Below are 16,308 nucleotides of genomic sequence, written 5' to 3' on the forward strand. Positions count from 1 at the left end.
GCCCAAAGCCCGTAGCGCTCGGCTCTTAAACAGAGCCGAAGAGTCGTGGAGGAGCAGAGCCGCCGCGGCCGGAGGCTCTGCTCCTCCCCTGACTCTTCAGCTCTGTTTAAGAGCCGAGCTGCCCGAGCGCTACCGGCTTCGGGCAGCCCCCTTGCCTCCGGACCCTGCGCCGCCGGAGTCTGGGAGGGGAAGTGCCCGGCCGACGGCTGGGGTCCGGAGGCAAGGGGGCTGCCTGAAGCCCATAGCACTCGGGCAGCTTGGCTCTTAAACAGAGCCGAAGAGTCAGGGGAGGCCTCTGGCCGCGGGAGGGGAAGTGCCCGGCCGGCATTTTCCCGGACATGTTCGGCTTTTTGGCAATTCCCCCCAGACGGGGGTTTGATTGCCGAAAAGCCGGACATGTCCGGGAAAAAACGGATGTATGGTAACCCTACTTACACCCTGGGCAATCCTATTGATTTCAGTCAGAAATGTATTTATGGGGTGCTTCATAGTGCTTCTCTTAACCCTTGCATTTGTGCACAAATATTTCCCTCACGCCCAGATGCAATATCAACAGAAAATGAACCTGAGTCAATATACAGCAGTACAGTGGCATTTGACAAGTTCCCTAAGAGCAGAGAGATCACAGAGACCCAGAGCTTTTGCTTGTCAGCAATTTCACATGCTTCCTATTTCAACACCCGGTCCAATAGTGCATGTCACATTTTAAAATAACATTTCATAGCTAACCCTGAGGAGTCACATTGATTTCAATGGAGAGAGGTTTTCACCCACAGATTTTTAAGACCAGAACAGACCATTACGAGCAATCTAGTTGACCTCTTGCATAACACAGAATTTCACACAAAAACTCCTGCCCTGAATCTTATACTTTACGACTGAACAAGAGCATATAATGTAGAAGTAGTCAGAGACTATTCTGGTGAGCACTGTAAAATACAGGTCATCATAATCCAATATGCTTTTCTGTATGTGTGATACTTGCAAACAGTGCTTTGTGGCCCCGATCCTGCGTGTGCTTAACTTTATACACAGTGAGTAGCAAGTGACTTCAGTGGGGCTATTTACTGCGCATGAAGTGCAGCATGTGCGTACGCTTTGGCAGGACAGAGGGATCTTGATGTATCACATCAGCCTAGATGACATAACTGTGCAGATATCCCGCCCTTCCTGGATCAATCTGATGAATTTCCAGTACTGTTTTATTGAACATTTTATTCTCAAGTTAAAAATATCAAACGCAAATTGTATCATCCTGTATATTCACATTCAATAGGTCAAAGGCTCAGCACCACAATAGTTGTAAAATGAGACAAGTGCCACCACATTTGTATTGGATTTCAGAAATTAGAGGAGCTTGGCAAACAAAGAGGGGAAGATAGTTCAAAGCTAGGTTCTACCTATACTCGGCAGTAACCTTTTAAAATGAGACGTACAACAAAACGACTATTAAAGAATATTTACGTTTGAGAACATAGTGGAGGGTGGGGAAGAGCAAGACAGAAGGGCCAATACAAGGAACAGCTTGAAATGTGGCCCAGACCCTTTCTCCTCACTCTCTTGTTTGCTGTCACTTACCCCTCACATGCCACACGTATGCTGCATTTATGCCTGGGAAAGTCTATCCCCGGCACAGGGCAGGGATGTTGCTTTAGCGTGACCCTTCCCTACCTAGGCTTCAGAGGCCAAGCTCCAGCGCGAGCTGCAACTTCAAAGCTCTATCTGCACAGCTTTCTTTAGAGCACCAACCCCAACCCCGCTAGCCCGAGCCTGTGGACTCAGGCTCGGAGGCTTGCTCCTGCCCACCCCAAAATGCTACATAGGCCCCCAGGGGGAGTTTGCTTTAGCCCTTCACAAATAACTGGATGGTGGTTGTGAAAATGTCTTTTTTCCCTTTTGTATTTCCCAATCAGGCAGGCCCGGAAGCAGTAACAGAGATCAAATCGTTCAGTCAAGGGCGTTGGGTGGGAACAGCCACAGAAGAGGAATGTACACAATTAAACCATTCTATCCAAGCATCCAATCTCCCTGCAACAGGGGGGCAGGAGGCCCAAATCCTTTGTGTCCAATTTAATGCTCAATTGAACCAGGACAAAGCCTAATGCTGGAGCGCTGGGCCAGTAGTTCCATCCTAACACTGCATCTGCCTAGTGCTTAATTTGTAATGAAAGAGGTGCCAGGGCTCAAGCAATTTTTTTATATTCATAACTGATGCAGCAAGCCCGGAGGTGCCTGGCTATGAACTGCCAAGCCCAGAGGTGCCTGGGCTCAGCCCTGACAAGCCCCGGCACAAATTAAGCATTGCATATGCCCCTTTCTCCCTTCCTCTGCCATGGAGAAGTACTGGCTTGTGATGTATCTTCTGCATTCGCTCTGAGCAAGCCAGACTAACCCCAAAGCAGCCTCGAGAAAGGAACAATCCTCGAGGGAGGCCACCCAAGTGAAATGACAGGTTTGTAAAGGTGAAGTACAGCGGGCTGGGAACTAAATAAATGCCTCTTCAGAGTTGGCTGCAATGGGTTACTAGGTGACAAGGCTAGTCTCCGGGTGAGGCAGATGTCCTCTGGAGATTCCTAGAGAAATGCCCTCTCCAGCCGTGGGGAGAACCAGACCCTTGCTCACCTGCTTACACGGATCGAGGAGGCTCAGTTGGCTACAGTCCAGGAGCATTCGGGAAGGAGGAAGAAAGGCTCTTTGTAAAAAGTGAGCAATTGCAGTGCTGAAGTCCTGGAGAGTCAAACTCTGCCTTTTGCCATAGAACAGGGGCAGGGGCAGCAGCTGAGGTTCAAGAAGTATTGACTTACTACTAGCCGTGCAAATACAGAGTTCAGCACAGAAACACACCAGACAGCCAGAGGCAGAAGGTATAGAAAGTTAAGTGGGACACTAAAGACTCACTCCATCTGGGAAAGGATAATTACCAGGGCACTAAGGTCAAGAATGTAGGTGGTGTTGTGGACACAGGCAGCCATGCAGAGGTGGTGGGTGGGGTCTTGTTGGTGAAAGAAGGCGGCGGTTAAAGCACGGATGGAGCAGAAACTGTGTGCTCCAGCCATTAGGGAATACAGTTAGACAGATTTCCCACGGTGAAAGAGCCACATGAATCAGGAATTATGGGTCACTGAACCAGAAAAAACAATGTGGCTGGGAAGTGACTGAGCAAACACAAAAAGGATTTTTAAAGGGCCCTGATTCTACCTTGTCTAGATTCAGAGAGAAATAAGGGTCTGCTCCTATACTATTCAATGGCAACACTCCCATTGGTTTCAATGGAACAGGAGCGTACCCTAAAAGTTGGACACACATCATACCGCGCTCAGAACACCAACAACATTCCAGCTGATAAGGAAGGAGCCATGCTGGAGCTCTTGGGAGGGAAAAGGGTTTCACTTTATCCAGGGATGAGAAATGGACTCCTGCTTTGAAACAATAAAGTGCACTAGATGCAGCAAGATGCAGTGGTTCGCAACCTTTTCTGAGACCACTGCACTAGGGAACTTTTAGTGAGTAGCAGCAGGGTCAACATGGACACAATGCGCAGCCGGTTAGTGCAACATAGATTTGCACCCCAGGTTGCCATGAATTGACCGTTCGTTTAGACAAGCCCTTATTCTATCAGTCCATTTTACTTTGAATACTCTATGCAGACACCTGCATTAAAAAGTTGTTCAGGTTGCATTGGATGGACCTATTATTTTTCCAGGACTCTAGTCCATATATCAGGACACTTAGGAAGTTGCTTCTAAAGATCTTAGTTAAGTATTTTTGCAAATCACACTGGACTTCCATACTATAGGGCAATGTTTCCCAAACTTGGGATGCCGCTTGTGTAGGGAAAGCCCCTGGCGGGCCGGGCTGGTTTGTTTACCTGCTGCATCCGCAGGTCCGGCCAATCACGGCTCCCACTGACCGCGGTTTGCTGCTCCAGGACAATGGGAGCTGCTGGAAGCGGCGCGGGCCAAGGGACGTGCTGGCCGCCGCTTCCAGCAGCTCCCATTGGCCTAGAAATAAAGTACTTGCTTTACCTATTCTGGACTTTACATCAAACACAATCACCAGTATTGTGTATGAGGCTACCCAGATAAATAAATTTCTTAACAGTTTTCCAAGCAGATAAAATAATTGGTAGGTAAATTAATTTTCATAATTTCGGTCTTCGATTTATTGATAAGACACATTTTCTTGGCAGGATTTGCAAGATCATTTCTCTTTTGCTACTAGGGTTTCCACCTTCCACAAAAAAGCGGGACATCCAAACCATTTCATCCAGGGCAGTTACCTCAAATGAGGGACAATCCTGGAAAAACTGGGACAGGTGACAACACAACTTATAGATTTCCCAGGAAAACTACCTCAAAAGAGGGATGATTCTGGGAAAGCCTGGACAGGTGGCAATCCTATTTGCTGCATATCTTCAATTATTTTATTTATAAGACAGATACAATCTGCCAAGTCTACAACTCAAATCTCACCACCTATCCATGCAATGCCTGTTTCCATACTGAGAGTCTATCACATCACAAAATCAATAGTGACTCCAAACCAGATGGCGGATAAGATGCAATGTCACCTTACACCAGCGTGAACTGTAAACCAGCCTGTTAGTTCCTGATATATCTTTACTACGCAGTAAGTGTTCTGATACACATTTTTAATAATTTTAACAACACAAGTTTATGGAGTCCCCAGAAAAGTTTTCTTTATTAAATAATAAGGGGAAAAAAATCCAAGGAGTCTTACAGGTCTCTAGTTTCATTTTCCCTGTGTTGTAATTATTGACGAGAGACACAATACGCAGAAATACATTGTAGCTTATAAAACTGCCCAACAGGGCTCGCTAAGAGCTGGATCCTGCAGCGGGTATTTATTTTCATCTTTAAGGACATTATTGATTTGTCAGAGAAAGGGTAAGACAGCGGAACAAATCAAACCTGATTCCTAGGAAGCACCTGATACTGTAGCACGCTCTAGGCAGTCTCCCAAAGCTGCAACACACGGTACTTTATTAAGACGGAGAACCAATTAAACTGATTAAAAATTGGCTTGGGTACAAGAGCACAACAGACGTTGCCAATACAAGGAAGTGGATGAGGGCAGAGAGGCGTGACAACATTAAGATCTTTTTTGTTCATCTTGTACATAAGTGACCTTTCAGAGAGCGGGGTTTAAAAAGTGGGCATGGTCACACTTTATATTAAGGTTCCATTTATAAAAGCTTAATAAATTATTCACAGATGTTTTAATAAATCGTTAACTGATTGCTATAGAAACCAATAGGTTGCTTGTAATGACACTTTACAACCATCTATAATGCCACCTACCAATGTGCATATAGCTCTCTATATCACGTTACTCAAGTCTGCTGCAACATGCTTCTGACATCTCTTAATCACTTATGAATCCTTTATAAATAGAACCTTCATGTGAAATATGACTGTGATTACACTGGCTAGTGTCAAAATTAGACAGCAGAAGATACGCAGCAGGGGGAGAGGGGGAAGCAAACACTCATTAAAGGATTTGGATATTCTGGATTTATAAGTTTTTACAGGTGACTTATGTCATTCAATATCCAAACCTCTAAACTAACAGATAAGCCTGAACCAAAGCTGCTCAACTTTGATGCTATTTGGATCCAGATGCAGCTGATCCCTGCCACCCTTCCTGCAATGGCTTTGACAGGGCCGGCTCTAGGATTTTTGCCGCCCAAAGCAAAAACAATTTTGGCCGCCCCGCCCCCGCCCCATTCTTTAATTACCCCACCCCCGGCCCCGCCTCAACTCCGCCCCTTCCCCAAATCCCCAGCCCTGCCTCCTCCCCCCAGGCTTTCAAGCCTAGGAGGGAGGGGGAGAAGCGGCGCCCGCGGCGCGGCCACTTGGAGTCTCCCCCCGCAGGTTTGAGAGCCTGGGAGGGAGGGCGAGTAGCGGCGCGCGAATCAGCCGTTTCGCGCACCATGGCAGCAGCAGCAGCGGAGGTGAGCTAGGGCGGCCGGGGCACATTTTTAGGGGCGGCATTCTGGCGCCGGCCATGCCGCCCCTAAAAATGTGCTGCCCCAAGCACCAGCTTGTTTTGCTGGTGCCTAGAGCCGGCCCTGGTCTTTTAACATGGTTTTGTCCTGGTCACAGTGTTTTGCTGCTAGCACTGACACCTGTTGAGGATTTCCAGTCAACCACATCAAAGGATTGGCAGTTAAATTATTTTCAAGGAGTGGGTTACTTTCCTTCTGCAAAGGTACTTTTCGCCATCTTTCAAGATTTTAATTGCTACTGCATGTGGAAGGGATTCACAGGGAGTGTCCCTGATAGCTCTCTAAACCTGACCTCTAATTTAACTATCTGATTCCAAAAGGATCATTAACAGGACAATGCTGTCAAGTTACAAATCAGACTGCGGGAGAGGAGACGTGGAGCAGAGCTGATCAGAGCAGCACTTCAGATGATTGAAACCAAGGGGATTTAAAAAAAAAAGAATCGAATTCATTTTTCATTTGCAGCATTGTACCCATGTTGATCCCAGGATATGAGAGACAAGGTGGGTGAGGTAATATCTTTTATTGGACCAGTTTCTGTTGGTGAACGAGACAAGCTTTTGAGCTATATAGGGCCGATGAAGAGCTCTGTGCAGCTTGAAAAGTCATCTCGTTCACCAACAGAAGCTGGTGCAATAAAAGATATAGCTTCACCCACCTTGTCTCTGGAATTCATTTTTCCTCATTTGTGGTGCCTGTTTAGCTTTTACATCTTTTTCAGTTTGGATAATGAAAACTACTCACTCTGGTTTTCATGCACTAACACAATGCGCCAATGTGCGAGTTAAAAACAATCCGGGGGAACGTTTAAATCAAAACAAGAGAGGAAAGCACGGGACTCAGAGCCCTGGCTTCAAATCCCAGCACTGCTTTATTTCCTCTATGACCTAGGGCAAGTCACTGAGTCTGTGCCTCAGTTCCTTATCTGCAAAATGGGGATAATATTTCTTTTGTCTGTCTTGCCCATTTTTAGATTATAAAATATTCAGGGCATGGACGGTCTCTCAGTACAGCACCTAGTACAACAAGGCCTAGATCTCAGCTGGGCCCTCAAAATGCTTCTGTAATACAAAAGTAAATAAATAAATAAATAAATAAATAGTCTGCCTGAGCTGTCAAACATTTCTATGTCTTAACTCCCAAACACAGGGCAGTAGGTGATCTTACTTGTCGGTGAATACTGGGATATAAATATAACTGTGGAGCTCTGCTAATATACTAGAACTGTGAAAGCTGAGAGTTGAACAATGGCATAGTCCAAAGTATGAATCAAGCACCAGAATTCACCTTCCAATAAGTATGAAATTCCGTCAGACTTCTAAGATTTGGCTTTGTTCAAGCAATGTTTCAAAATAACTATTCAAAGGCAAGCAATGGGAGACACTTCTCCCCTCACCCCCATGCCTACACTCTTTAGGGATGCTACCCAGCTAATTACTCACTCTTGTGACCTGTATTTTAAAGCTAAAAAGTAATCCAGATGTTAGTATCATTGTGGAGACTGACTTACTTTAACATGCTATGGCAATAGCACAGTGTACAGACAAAAGCATCAGGAGTGAAGTCTAGACTTCACAGGGGATTTCAACCTCTGGTGTAGCTGAACTGACACAGAGCCATAATGTAAACATGCAAAGCCACTAGAAGCCATAATTTGCACCAATACAGTTCACTCCCTACTTGAAACTGAGCTAAGCTGCATCACTGCAAATCGTGGTTTATAGGCGCAGCACTGGCTGTCTGCACTGGAAAGGTATGTCTACACTGCCGTTGTGAGCAAGTCTCCTAGCCTGGGCAGACAGGCTTGTGTTAGTGAGCTTCGTGCAATCATGCTAGGAAAAGCAGTGTGGACGCTGCAGCACCAGCAGAGGCCTGCACTAGTCACCAGGGCTTGGCCCCAGCGGCAGGGTGGGTCCAAGCTCGGATAGTTAGTCCAAGCCTCCGCCAATGCCACAACCTCCACGCAGCTATTTTTACCATGTTTGTGCAAGCCTCAAGCCTGTGTACTCAGGCTGAGAGGTTCACTCCCGGCTGCAGTGTAGACATAATCTTGGTTTGCACTGCTGCTGCTAGGCAGGTGGCTGGCCAGTGATGGCTGCAATCAGGGCAAATCCTCAGTGCAGACAAGGCCAAAAGCCATTAACCTTTCAAGTGCATTAGTCCACTTTGAGCTTTTAAAATAAACAAAAAAATAAAATAAAACTCCACGGTCATTTTATAGATGGAAATCATTCTTTCTAGGATCAATTAAATTGGAAAACAGGAATCACCACCTTAATTATAACAAGGGGTGGCCTGAAATTCCCTGGCATCTGGTTAATCAAAACGTGTTCTCTCTGCAATACTTTTCTCGTATGTTATGGCTGATGAGTTATTAAAATGCATGAGAGAACCATATATGTTCAGCTTCGAGGTTATGATATTGACTAGCTGTTGGTTTGCGGGGTTTTCATACCAGCATTCTTCTGCATGAAACACAGTTCATGTGACTGTATCATTTACTGCTCCATCTGCTCTTCCCACTTCCAATTACTCAGTCCTGGCCAGGATACCACACGTAGGTCCTGATTCTACAAGCAGCTGGGCGCAGGAGGATCCCTGCACCTACGCGGAGTCCCAGCAGGCTCTGCCCACATGAAACTTGTGAGTTCAGGGCTTTTGACACTTAACACACCCATGTCAGAGCCATATTCAGGTGCTGTCTTTGTTGCAACTGTACCCCATACTAGGAGCTGCTGGCAGAATGTTTTCCTATGAGGGGTTCCCTCCAATTTGGTATTCATTCCTTTTCCTGGCTAAAATAGCCTATGGTGTTGACTTTTGAAATCTGCTGCAAAATCTGTCTATCTAGGAAGGTGTATGGGTGTGAGTATTTATTTGGTGGGAGAGGTTAAGATTTTACAGGAGCTGAAATGGAGGTGGTGTGATTTGCCTTCTTTTCTCTGTTGCTTTGCAACTGCTGTTGGGTTTTTGTTTCTTGCCTTAGTTGGATTGCATTTTTAATTCTCTTTCCATAGCCCCTAGAGCCTGGGCTTGGTGATCTTTTCATGTTTATATGCCAAATTAAAAAAAAAAAAAAAAAAAAAATCATAAACCTAAGTTAAAATGCTTAAGTTAAAATGTTAACTTCAAGCGTTTATTTCATTTCCTTTTAAACAACAAAAAAATGTGATTTTTCATTGACATGAAAGGAAGGAATTCACCAGTTTACAAAGAAATACATTCAATGGAAATGCACAACTAACAGAGCATCTGTTGCCAGTCTGTGTTGTGAACCAGACAGGGATACTATATCTGTAGATAGGTTTCAGAGTGGTAGCCATGTTAGTCTGTATCAGCAAAAAGAACGAGGAGTCCTTGTGGGACCTTAGAGACTAACAAATTTATTTGAGCATAAGCTTTCGTGGGCTACAGCCCACTTCATCGGATGCATAAGTATTTCTGGAATGGGCAAATAAATGGTGGGGAAGTGTTCTTTAAAACTTGCCATCTCTCTCCCCCACCCCCAAATGACCACAATACTTTCCTGGAGTTTACTGTGGAAATTTGCATTTCAACCACCAACACCACTGACCCCTAGTAACAGAGATAAAGTATGACTGTAACAGAGTAAACTTGTATCTCCCATTATTAGTAGTATTACAGAAGCCCCTACAGCAGGGGTAGGCAAACTATGGCCTGTGGGCCAGATTCAGCCCAAGAGCTGTTTTAAGCCGGCCCACAAGCCGCACCATGCAGCTCGGCCCCGCTCCAGCCAGGGCACTGGGTCGGGGGCCGGACCACGTGGCTCAGCCCCGCCCCGGCGCTCCAGCTGGGGCGCAGGGTCAAGGGCTGCACCACACCGCTCCTGAAAGCCAGCTCCAGCTCCTACACGCTCCAATGGCCCCCTCCGGCGCTCCAATGGGAGCTGCAGGGGCAGTCTCTGTGGACAGGGCAGCGTGCAGAGCTGCCTGGCTATGACTCTGTGTAGGAGCCGGAGAGGGAACATGTCGCTGCTTCCGGGAGCTGCTTGAGGTAAGCGCTGCTCAGAGCCTGCACCCCTGAGCCTCTCCACACGCCCCAACACCCTGCCCAAGCCCTGATCCCCCTCCTTCTCTCCAAACCCCTCAATTGCAGCCCGGAGCACCCTCCTGCACCCCAAATCTCTCATCCACAGCCCCACCCCAGAGCCCGCACCCAACCCCAATTTTGTGAACATTCATGGCCCGCCATACAATTTCTATTCCCCAATGTGGCCCTTGGGCCAAAAAGTTTGCCCACCCCTGCTGTACAGGATCTCAGCCCATTGTGCTAGGTGCTGTACAAACACATAGAAGATGGTCTTTGCTGCCCCACCACCCCAAAATAGTTTACAGTCTAAACAGACAAGACGGACAGATGTGGGTGGAGGAAAGCGAGTGACTTATTTAAAGTCACAGCAGTTCAGCGATAGAACAAGGATTAGAAGAACCCAGGTCCCTGACTCCCAGACCAGTGCTCTATCTATTAGACCACACTGCCTTTCAGTTCACAAACCTACCCAAACTTCAGCTTTAAAAAAGTCACTTAAAAGTGCAGCGTAAGTCATTCAACTTTTACCCCCCCCCCCAAACTTATAACTAAAGGATGTTAATAGCTTGCTTGCTTGAATTTACAAAATACAGGCAGGAAATTCAGAGTAACTGATGGAGTTTAAACCTGGCATTTACATTGTTTTCCCCAAAAGTGGCTTTCATATGGCTAGAAGATATAGGACACTGACTGAAAAGTCTAAGCCCAGCTGATCTTCAAGGAACATTTCTGCAGGTGGGTGGTGACATGAGCCAAAAATCCTTTGGGTACGATTCCCAGAAGCACTGAGCCCCCCGCAACTCCAACTGGAGTCAGTGGAAGCTCAACACCTCCACCTATGAGAACTCTTGTGTTTATTGCCTCCAGACCAGCAATCTCCAGTCCACTGTCCTTTGCAAAGGCCGATTTTAGAAGTCAGGACTACCTGCCTACCCCCTTACAGAGCCCGTTTCTTTTCCTGTTTCGAACGGCAATGGGAAGCATCTGATCGGCAACATTTCAGGCGTGGGGTAAGTGATCTATTCACGCCCGCAGCGCACGTGTCTGCAGGGAAGCCCATAACACACCTGCTGGGCTGGGGCTTTGGCGGGAAGGTGTTGTGTAAAACACGAAGGGTGGGGTTACAAAGTGCACCCACTTGGCAAACCTGACAGCACCGGGGTGGGGAAATCTCTGCTGGGGCGCCAGGGGGAGCCTGACTGCCCAGAGCCCCCGGAGGCGCTGATCTAAAGCCCGTGTCCGGCATCTCGGTCTATGCAGCCTCGCAGGCAGGGCGCTCGCGGCTGGACACAGTCAGCCCGGGGTGGACACGGACAGCCTGAGCCGTTCCCCCGCCTGCTTCTCGATTCCGCCGTCCGGCAAAGCCGGGAGGAAGCGGGGAAGTTGCCTGGCGAGGCGGCTGGGGCTGCCCTGCAGGGCGGGGGGGTCAGAGGCCCCCGGGCGCACGACGGGCAGGGTCCCTACCTGTTTTGCCCACGGCGCCCTGTCCCAGCACCACCAGCCGCAGGGTCCGGGCTTGGCTCAGGCTCACGGAGCGCCGCAGGGGCCGCGAGAAGCTCATGCTGCCGCCTGCCGCCGCGGAAGGGACTCAGGGCGCTGCCCGCTCCATGCTCCACGGCCACCGCGCTCCGGCTCCGGCTTGCTCCAATCTGGCTCCCGAGCACCCACAGTCTGCAACAGGGGAGAAGAGAGCTCCGCCCAGGAGGGACGGGCCGGCCGCCAGCGCCCCCGACTCCTCCCGGGCTCCCAGCCCGTCAGCGCCAGAGCAGAGCTAGTGCAGCTCCCCAATCCCCAGGGGTCGTGATCTCCCCTCTTCCCCGCCGCTCCCCAATTCCCAGGGGGTGGGACCTCCCCTCTCCTCCGCCGGTCCCCAATCCCTAGGGGCCAGGATCTCCCCTCTCCCCCATCGGTCGGGCTCTCCACTCTCCCTAGCCACTCCCCAATCCCCAGGGGGCCGTGATCTCCCCTTGTGACAGGTTTCGGTCAGAGACACCCCCTTGGGACTGCTGCCTGATGTGCTGAGACTAACTCTGAGCCAGTTTTCCCTAGCAGCTTGGGACTTCAGAACCCTGCCAGTCTGCTCCAACACAGACCCAGGGTCTGACCCACCTTCCCCAAAGCTGCAGAATTAACTGAAAACAGTTTAAGGAGTGCTCCTGTCTCTAGTATCCAGACACCCAGTTCCCAATGGGATCCAAACCCCAAATAAATCCCTTCCCAAGGCAGGAAGCTTTTGTATCTCAGAGTCCCAACCCCTCTTTCTAAATGGAAAAGCACCAGGTTAAAGATGGTTTCCAGTACCAGGTGAGATGGTCACATGTCCTGTGAGACCCCAAGCCATCTTTCTTCCTGGCCTGACTCACAGGAAGGCTTGCAAGTAAAACAGAGCCATCTACAGTCAATTATCCTAGTTGATGGGAGCCATCAAGATTCTAAACCACCATTAATGGCCCACAATTTGCATAATTACAATAGGACCTCAGAGTTATATTCCTAGTTTCAGATAAAAGAATGATACATTCATACAAATAGGATGAACACACTCAGTAGATTATAAGCTTTGTAATGATACCTTATAAGAGACCTTTTGCATTAAGCATATTCCAGTTACATTATATTCACACTCATTAGCATATTTTCATAACATCATATGGAGTGTAATGTCACACCCCTCTCCTCAGCTGCTCCCCGATCCCCAGGGGGCCAGGATCTCCCCTCTCCCCAGCCGCTCCCCTGTCGCTAGGGGGCCAGGATCTCCCCTTCCCCCATCCTCTCCTCAGCTGCTCCCCAATCCCCAGGAGGCCGGGATCTCCCCTCTCCCCAATCCCCAGGGAACTGGGATCTCTCCTCTCCCCAACCACTCCCCAATCCCCAGGGGGCCAGGAACTCCCCTCTCCCCAGCCGCTCCCCTGTTGCCAGGGGGCCAGGATCTCCCCTTCCCCCAACCTCTCTCCTCAGGGAGCAGGATCTCCCCCTCCCTAGGGGTCTGGGATCTCCCCTTTCCTCATTGCAGAATCGCTGCCTTTTCCTTGTCTCTGGGGTAGTTGCCTGTCTCCCTCCCCCATTCCCACAAAGGACACAGGGGCTGATGAGACACCCCTCCTAGCCTGGGACACACTCAAACCTCATGCATCAGGACAAAGCTGGTTACCAAATGGGTCAGGAAAAAAAAAAAAAGACTCCATTGCACAATGAAGTAAATCACCTTTTTATATTTTATATATATATTATATCCGACGAAGTGGGCATTCACCCACGAAAGCTTATGCTCCAATACATCTGTTAGTCTTAAAGGTGCCACAGGACTCTCTGTTGCTTTTTATATTTTGAATTCTTGCTCTGCAGCATATAGCATTTGTTGCTATCAGAAAGGATACTGGGCTAACGGGACCTATAGCAGTAATTTCCACATTCCCAACATCAACAGAACATGGGTATTGGAACTAGCAATAAGCCTGCATTCAGGTTTGCACCAGGAGGCCTGGTAGCTTACATGACCTCAGTCGGGTGGGTGAGTGTGCATATTCTGATTTGTACTGCTGGAACCTTGGTTTGAATCCAGCTTGATGTTCTGGGTCACTAACCTCAGCTGTTTCTGTTAGGCAATACTCTGCTTCACATAATGAGGCACCATTTGTTGCAAATGCCCATCACTGCTCAAAAGGAGGACGCACAATTTAGGAAGCATGAACATGGAGATGTCATTTGTGTCCCCTACACCAAATAACACCATCCAGTATAAGACTGAGCTCATTAAGGTGATACCGTACAGAACATTTGTTTATTCAACTGTCTCGATCAGTTGTATCACAGTAGTGCCTAGATGCTCCAGCCAAGATCAAGGGTCACATGGGTACAAACACAGAGAGAGAGACAGTCCCTGCTCCCAAGAGCTTATAGTCTAAATAGTCAAGACAGAGGGTGGGAGGCAAAGTGACTTGCCCAAGCACACACAGGAGCTCAGTGGCAAAGCTAGGACTAGATGCCAGATCTTCTGAACCACAGAATCTAGTTCCTTACCTACTAGACAAAACCACTTCTCCTCTTGCCTACTCTTGTTACAAATGCAGATCTTCAATTTCCAGCTCTTCTTCTATAGGCACCAAGATCACAGCTCTTCACAAGGTGAATTTTTCACAGTAAGAGTACTCATCAAAGGAGGGTGCAGCCCAAGAGGGAAATGGATTGGGTGAGGCAGTGTGTGCCTCCTGTGGTACTGTAAAATGACACAATAGATCAAGGTTTATGGGGAGGTTTGCCTAGAACCCTTTTTGTTTGATGCTGGAAGTTGGGCCAGCCAATCCAAAAGATCCCTTCTAGCCCCCAAAATCTGTAAATCTACTGACCCTTCAGAAGTAAGTGGATGGCTGTATCTCTGTGTACAGGAAGACTGATCTGAGAAGAATGGCATTATGGTTAAGGCACTGGGTTGAGAGACAGGCAATCTGTATTCTGTTCCTGGCTGTGCCACAGAATTCTTTTGTGACTTTGGGCAAGTCACTTAATCTCTCTCAGCGTCAGTTTTCCATCTGTAAAACTGAGATAATTCTACTTTCTTTGCCTCAACTATTTAGACCATAAGATCTTCAAGGCAGGACCTGTCTCTCACTTCATGTGTGTACCATGCCTAGCACAATATGACCCTGATATCAGTTGGAACATCTAGGTGCAACTCCAATACAAATAATAATGTAGACAGAGGAACAGGGAGAGAATGACAACAAGGAGTCTGGTGGCACCTTAAAGACTAACAGATTTATTTGGGCATAAGCTTTCGTGAGTAAAAACCTCACTTCTTCGGATGCATAGAGTGAAAGTTACAGATGCAGGCATTATATACTGACACATGGAGAGCAGGGAGTTACTTCACAAGTGGAGAACCAGTGTTGACAGAGCCAATTCAATCAGGGTGGATGTAGTCCACTCCCAATAATAGATGAGGAGGTGTCAATTCCAGGAGAGGAAAAGCTGCTTCTGTAGTGAGCCAGCCACTCCCAGTCCCTATTCAAGCCCAGATTAATGGTGTTGAATTTGCAAATGAATTTTAGTTCTGCTGTTTCTCTTTGAAGTCTGTTTCTGAAGTTTTTTTGTTCAATGATAGTGACTTTTAAATCTGTAATAGAATGACCAGGGAGATTGAAGTGTTCACTTACTGGCTTATGTATGTTACCATTCCTGATGTCCGATTTGTGAGAGAATGAGCATACCAGGCAGAGAGACCATGACAGCATGAGGTTTACAAATGAAGCTAACAAGATTTCATAATTCTACACGATGATCTTTTTTTAATATGATCTTTGTTTTGCCATGTAAGGTTATGAAGCACAGCTTCATGGATTATGTTTACAGAGGACAGGCTGCTTTATTTTTCCCTTATCAAACTTGGTACATTGACTATAATTCTCTCTCAATTCTGCCCTTTCTTCCTCCTTTGCAAATATGCCAGAAAGTATTAAATAACTGTACACATTTTGCTTATCCCCGCAGACTGGAGCGAGGAACAGAAAGCCAATGTTTAGTGAAATACATCTTCTACCCCGACATCAGGGAATGTGCTTTGCGCACACACATTGACAAAACAATGTTCAGTGCTGGATTAGCATTTGGAGAGATGTTTTCATTTGTGACATTAAAAGTCTGTATCATTTGTGAGAGGCAGTATGGCCTAGAGGTTAAATTGGATGACTGGAAGTCAGGAGTCCTGAATTAATGTGACTTTGGGCAAGTCCCATAAACACTCTGGGCTTCAGTTTCCCCATCTGTTAAATGGCTTAATTAATAGTTCCATATCTTGCCAAGTTCCTTGGGTGGAAGGTGTTATATATGTGCTAAGAAGTCCCTTGTATTATGTCAGATGTGTGCATTTCTTCAGTGGATTAACAGTCTATCATTAGTCATGTTCTTAATAAACAACTGTGCCTTACATTGAAAGGCAGCAATTTGCATCCTAAAAGTGGTGCAACAAACTTTACAAATATTGAAATCAGTTTTCCCCACTGCTGAAAAACAACCACCTCTGGGGTAAGTCTTGGGAGCTGTTTGACAGTGCAAAGCCCACCTCTTCCCTTCTGTGCACTACTAGCTCATAGAAAGTCGGTCATAGAATCAGAGAATATTAGGGTTGGAAGAGACCTCAGGATGTCATCTAGGCCAGTACTCTGCTCAAAGCAGGACCAACCCCAACTAAATCATCCCAGCCAGGGCTTTGTCATTTCATTAATAGAAAATGA

General features: G+C 47.3%; 1 protein-coding gene across 1 annotated transcript in view; it reads right to left on the reverse strand.

The window, feature by feature from the left end:
- LOC117877370 (ras-related and estrogen-regulated growth inhibitor-like) overlaps positions 1 to 12,146 on the reverse strand; it is a 20,807-nt gene extending 8,661 nt beyond the window's left edge. The window contains exon 1 of the mRNA XM_034770445.1: positions 11,543 to 12,146. Coding sequence (XP_034626336.1) covers positions 11,543 to 11,639 — 97 coding nt within the window. The 5' untranslated portion in view covers positions 11,640 to 12,146. The remainder of the gene's footprint in view (positions 1 to 11,542) is intronic.
- Positions 12,147 to 16,308: the final 4,162 nt, after the last annotated feature.

The sequence above is a fragment of the Trachemys scripta genome, chromosome 4, assembly GCF_013100865.1.
Source record: "Trachemys scripta elegans isolate TJP31775 chromosome 4, CAS_Tse_1.0, whole genome shotgun sequence".
Classification (NCBI taxonomy): Eukaryota; Metazoa; Chordata; order Testudines; family Emydidae; genus Trachemys; species Trachemys scripta.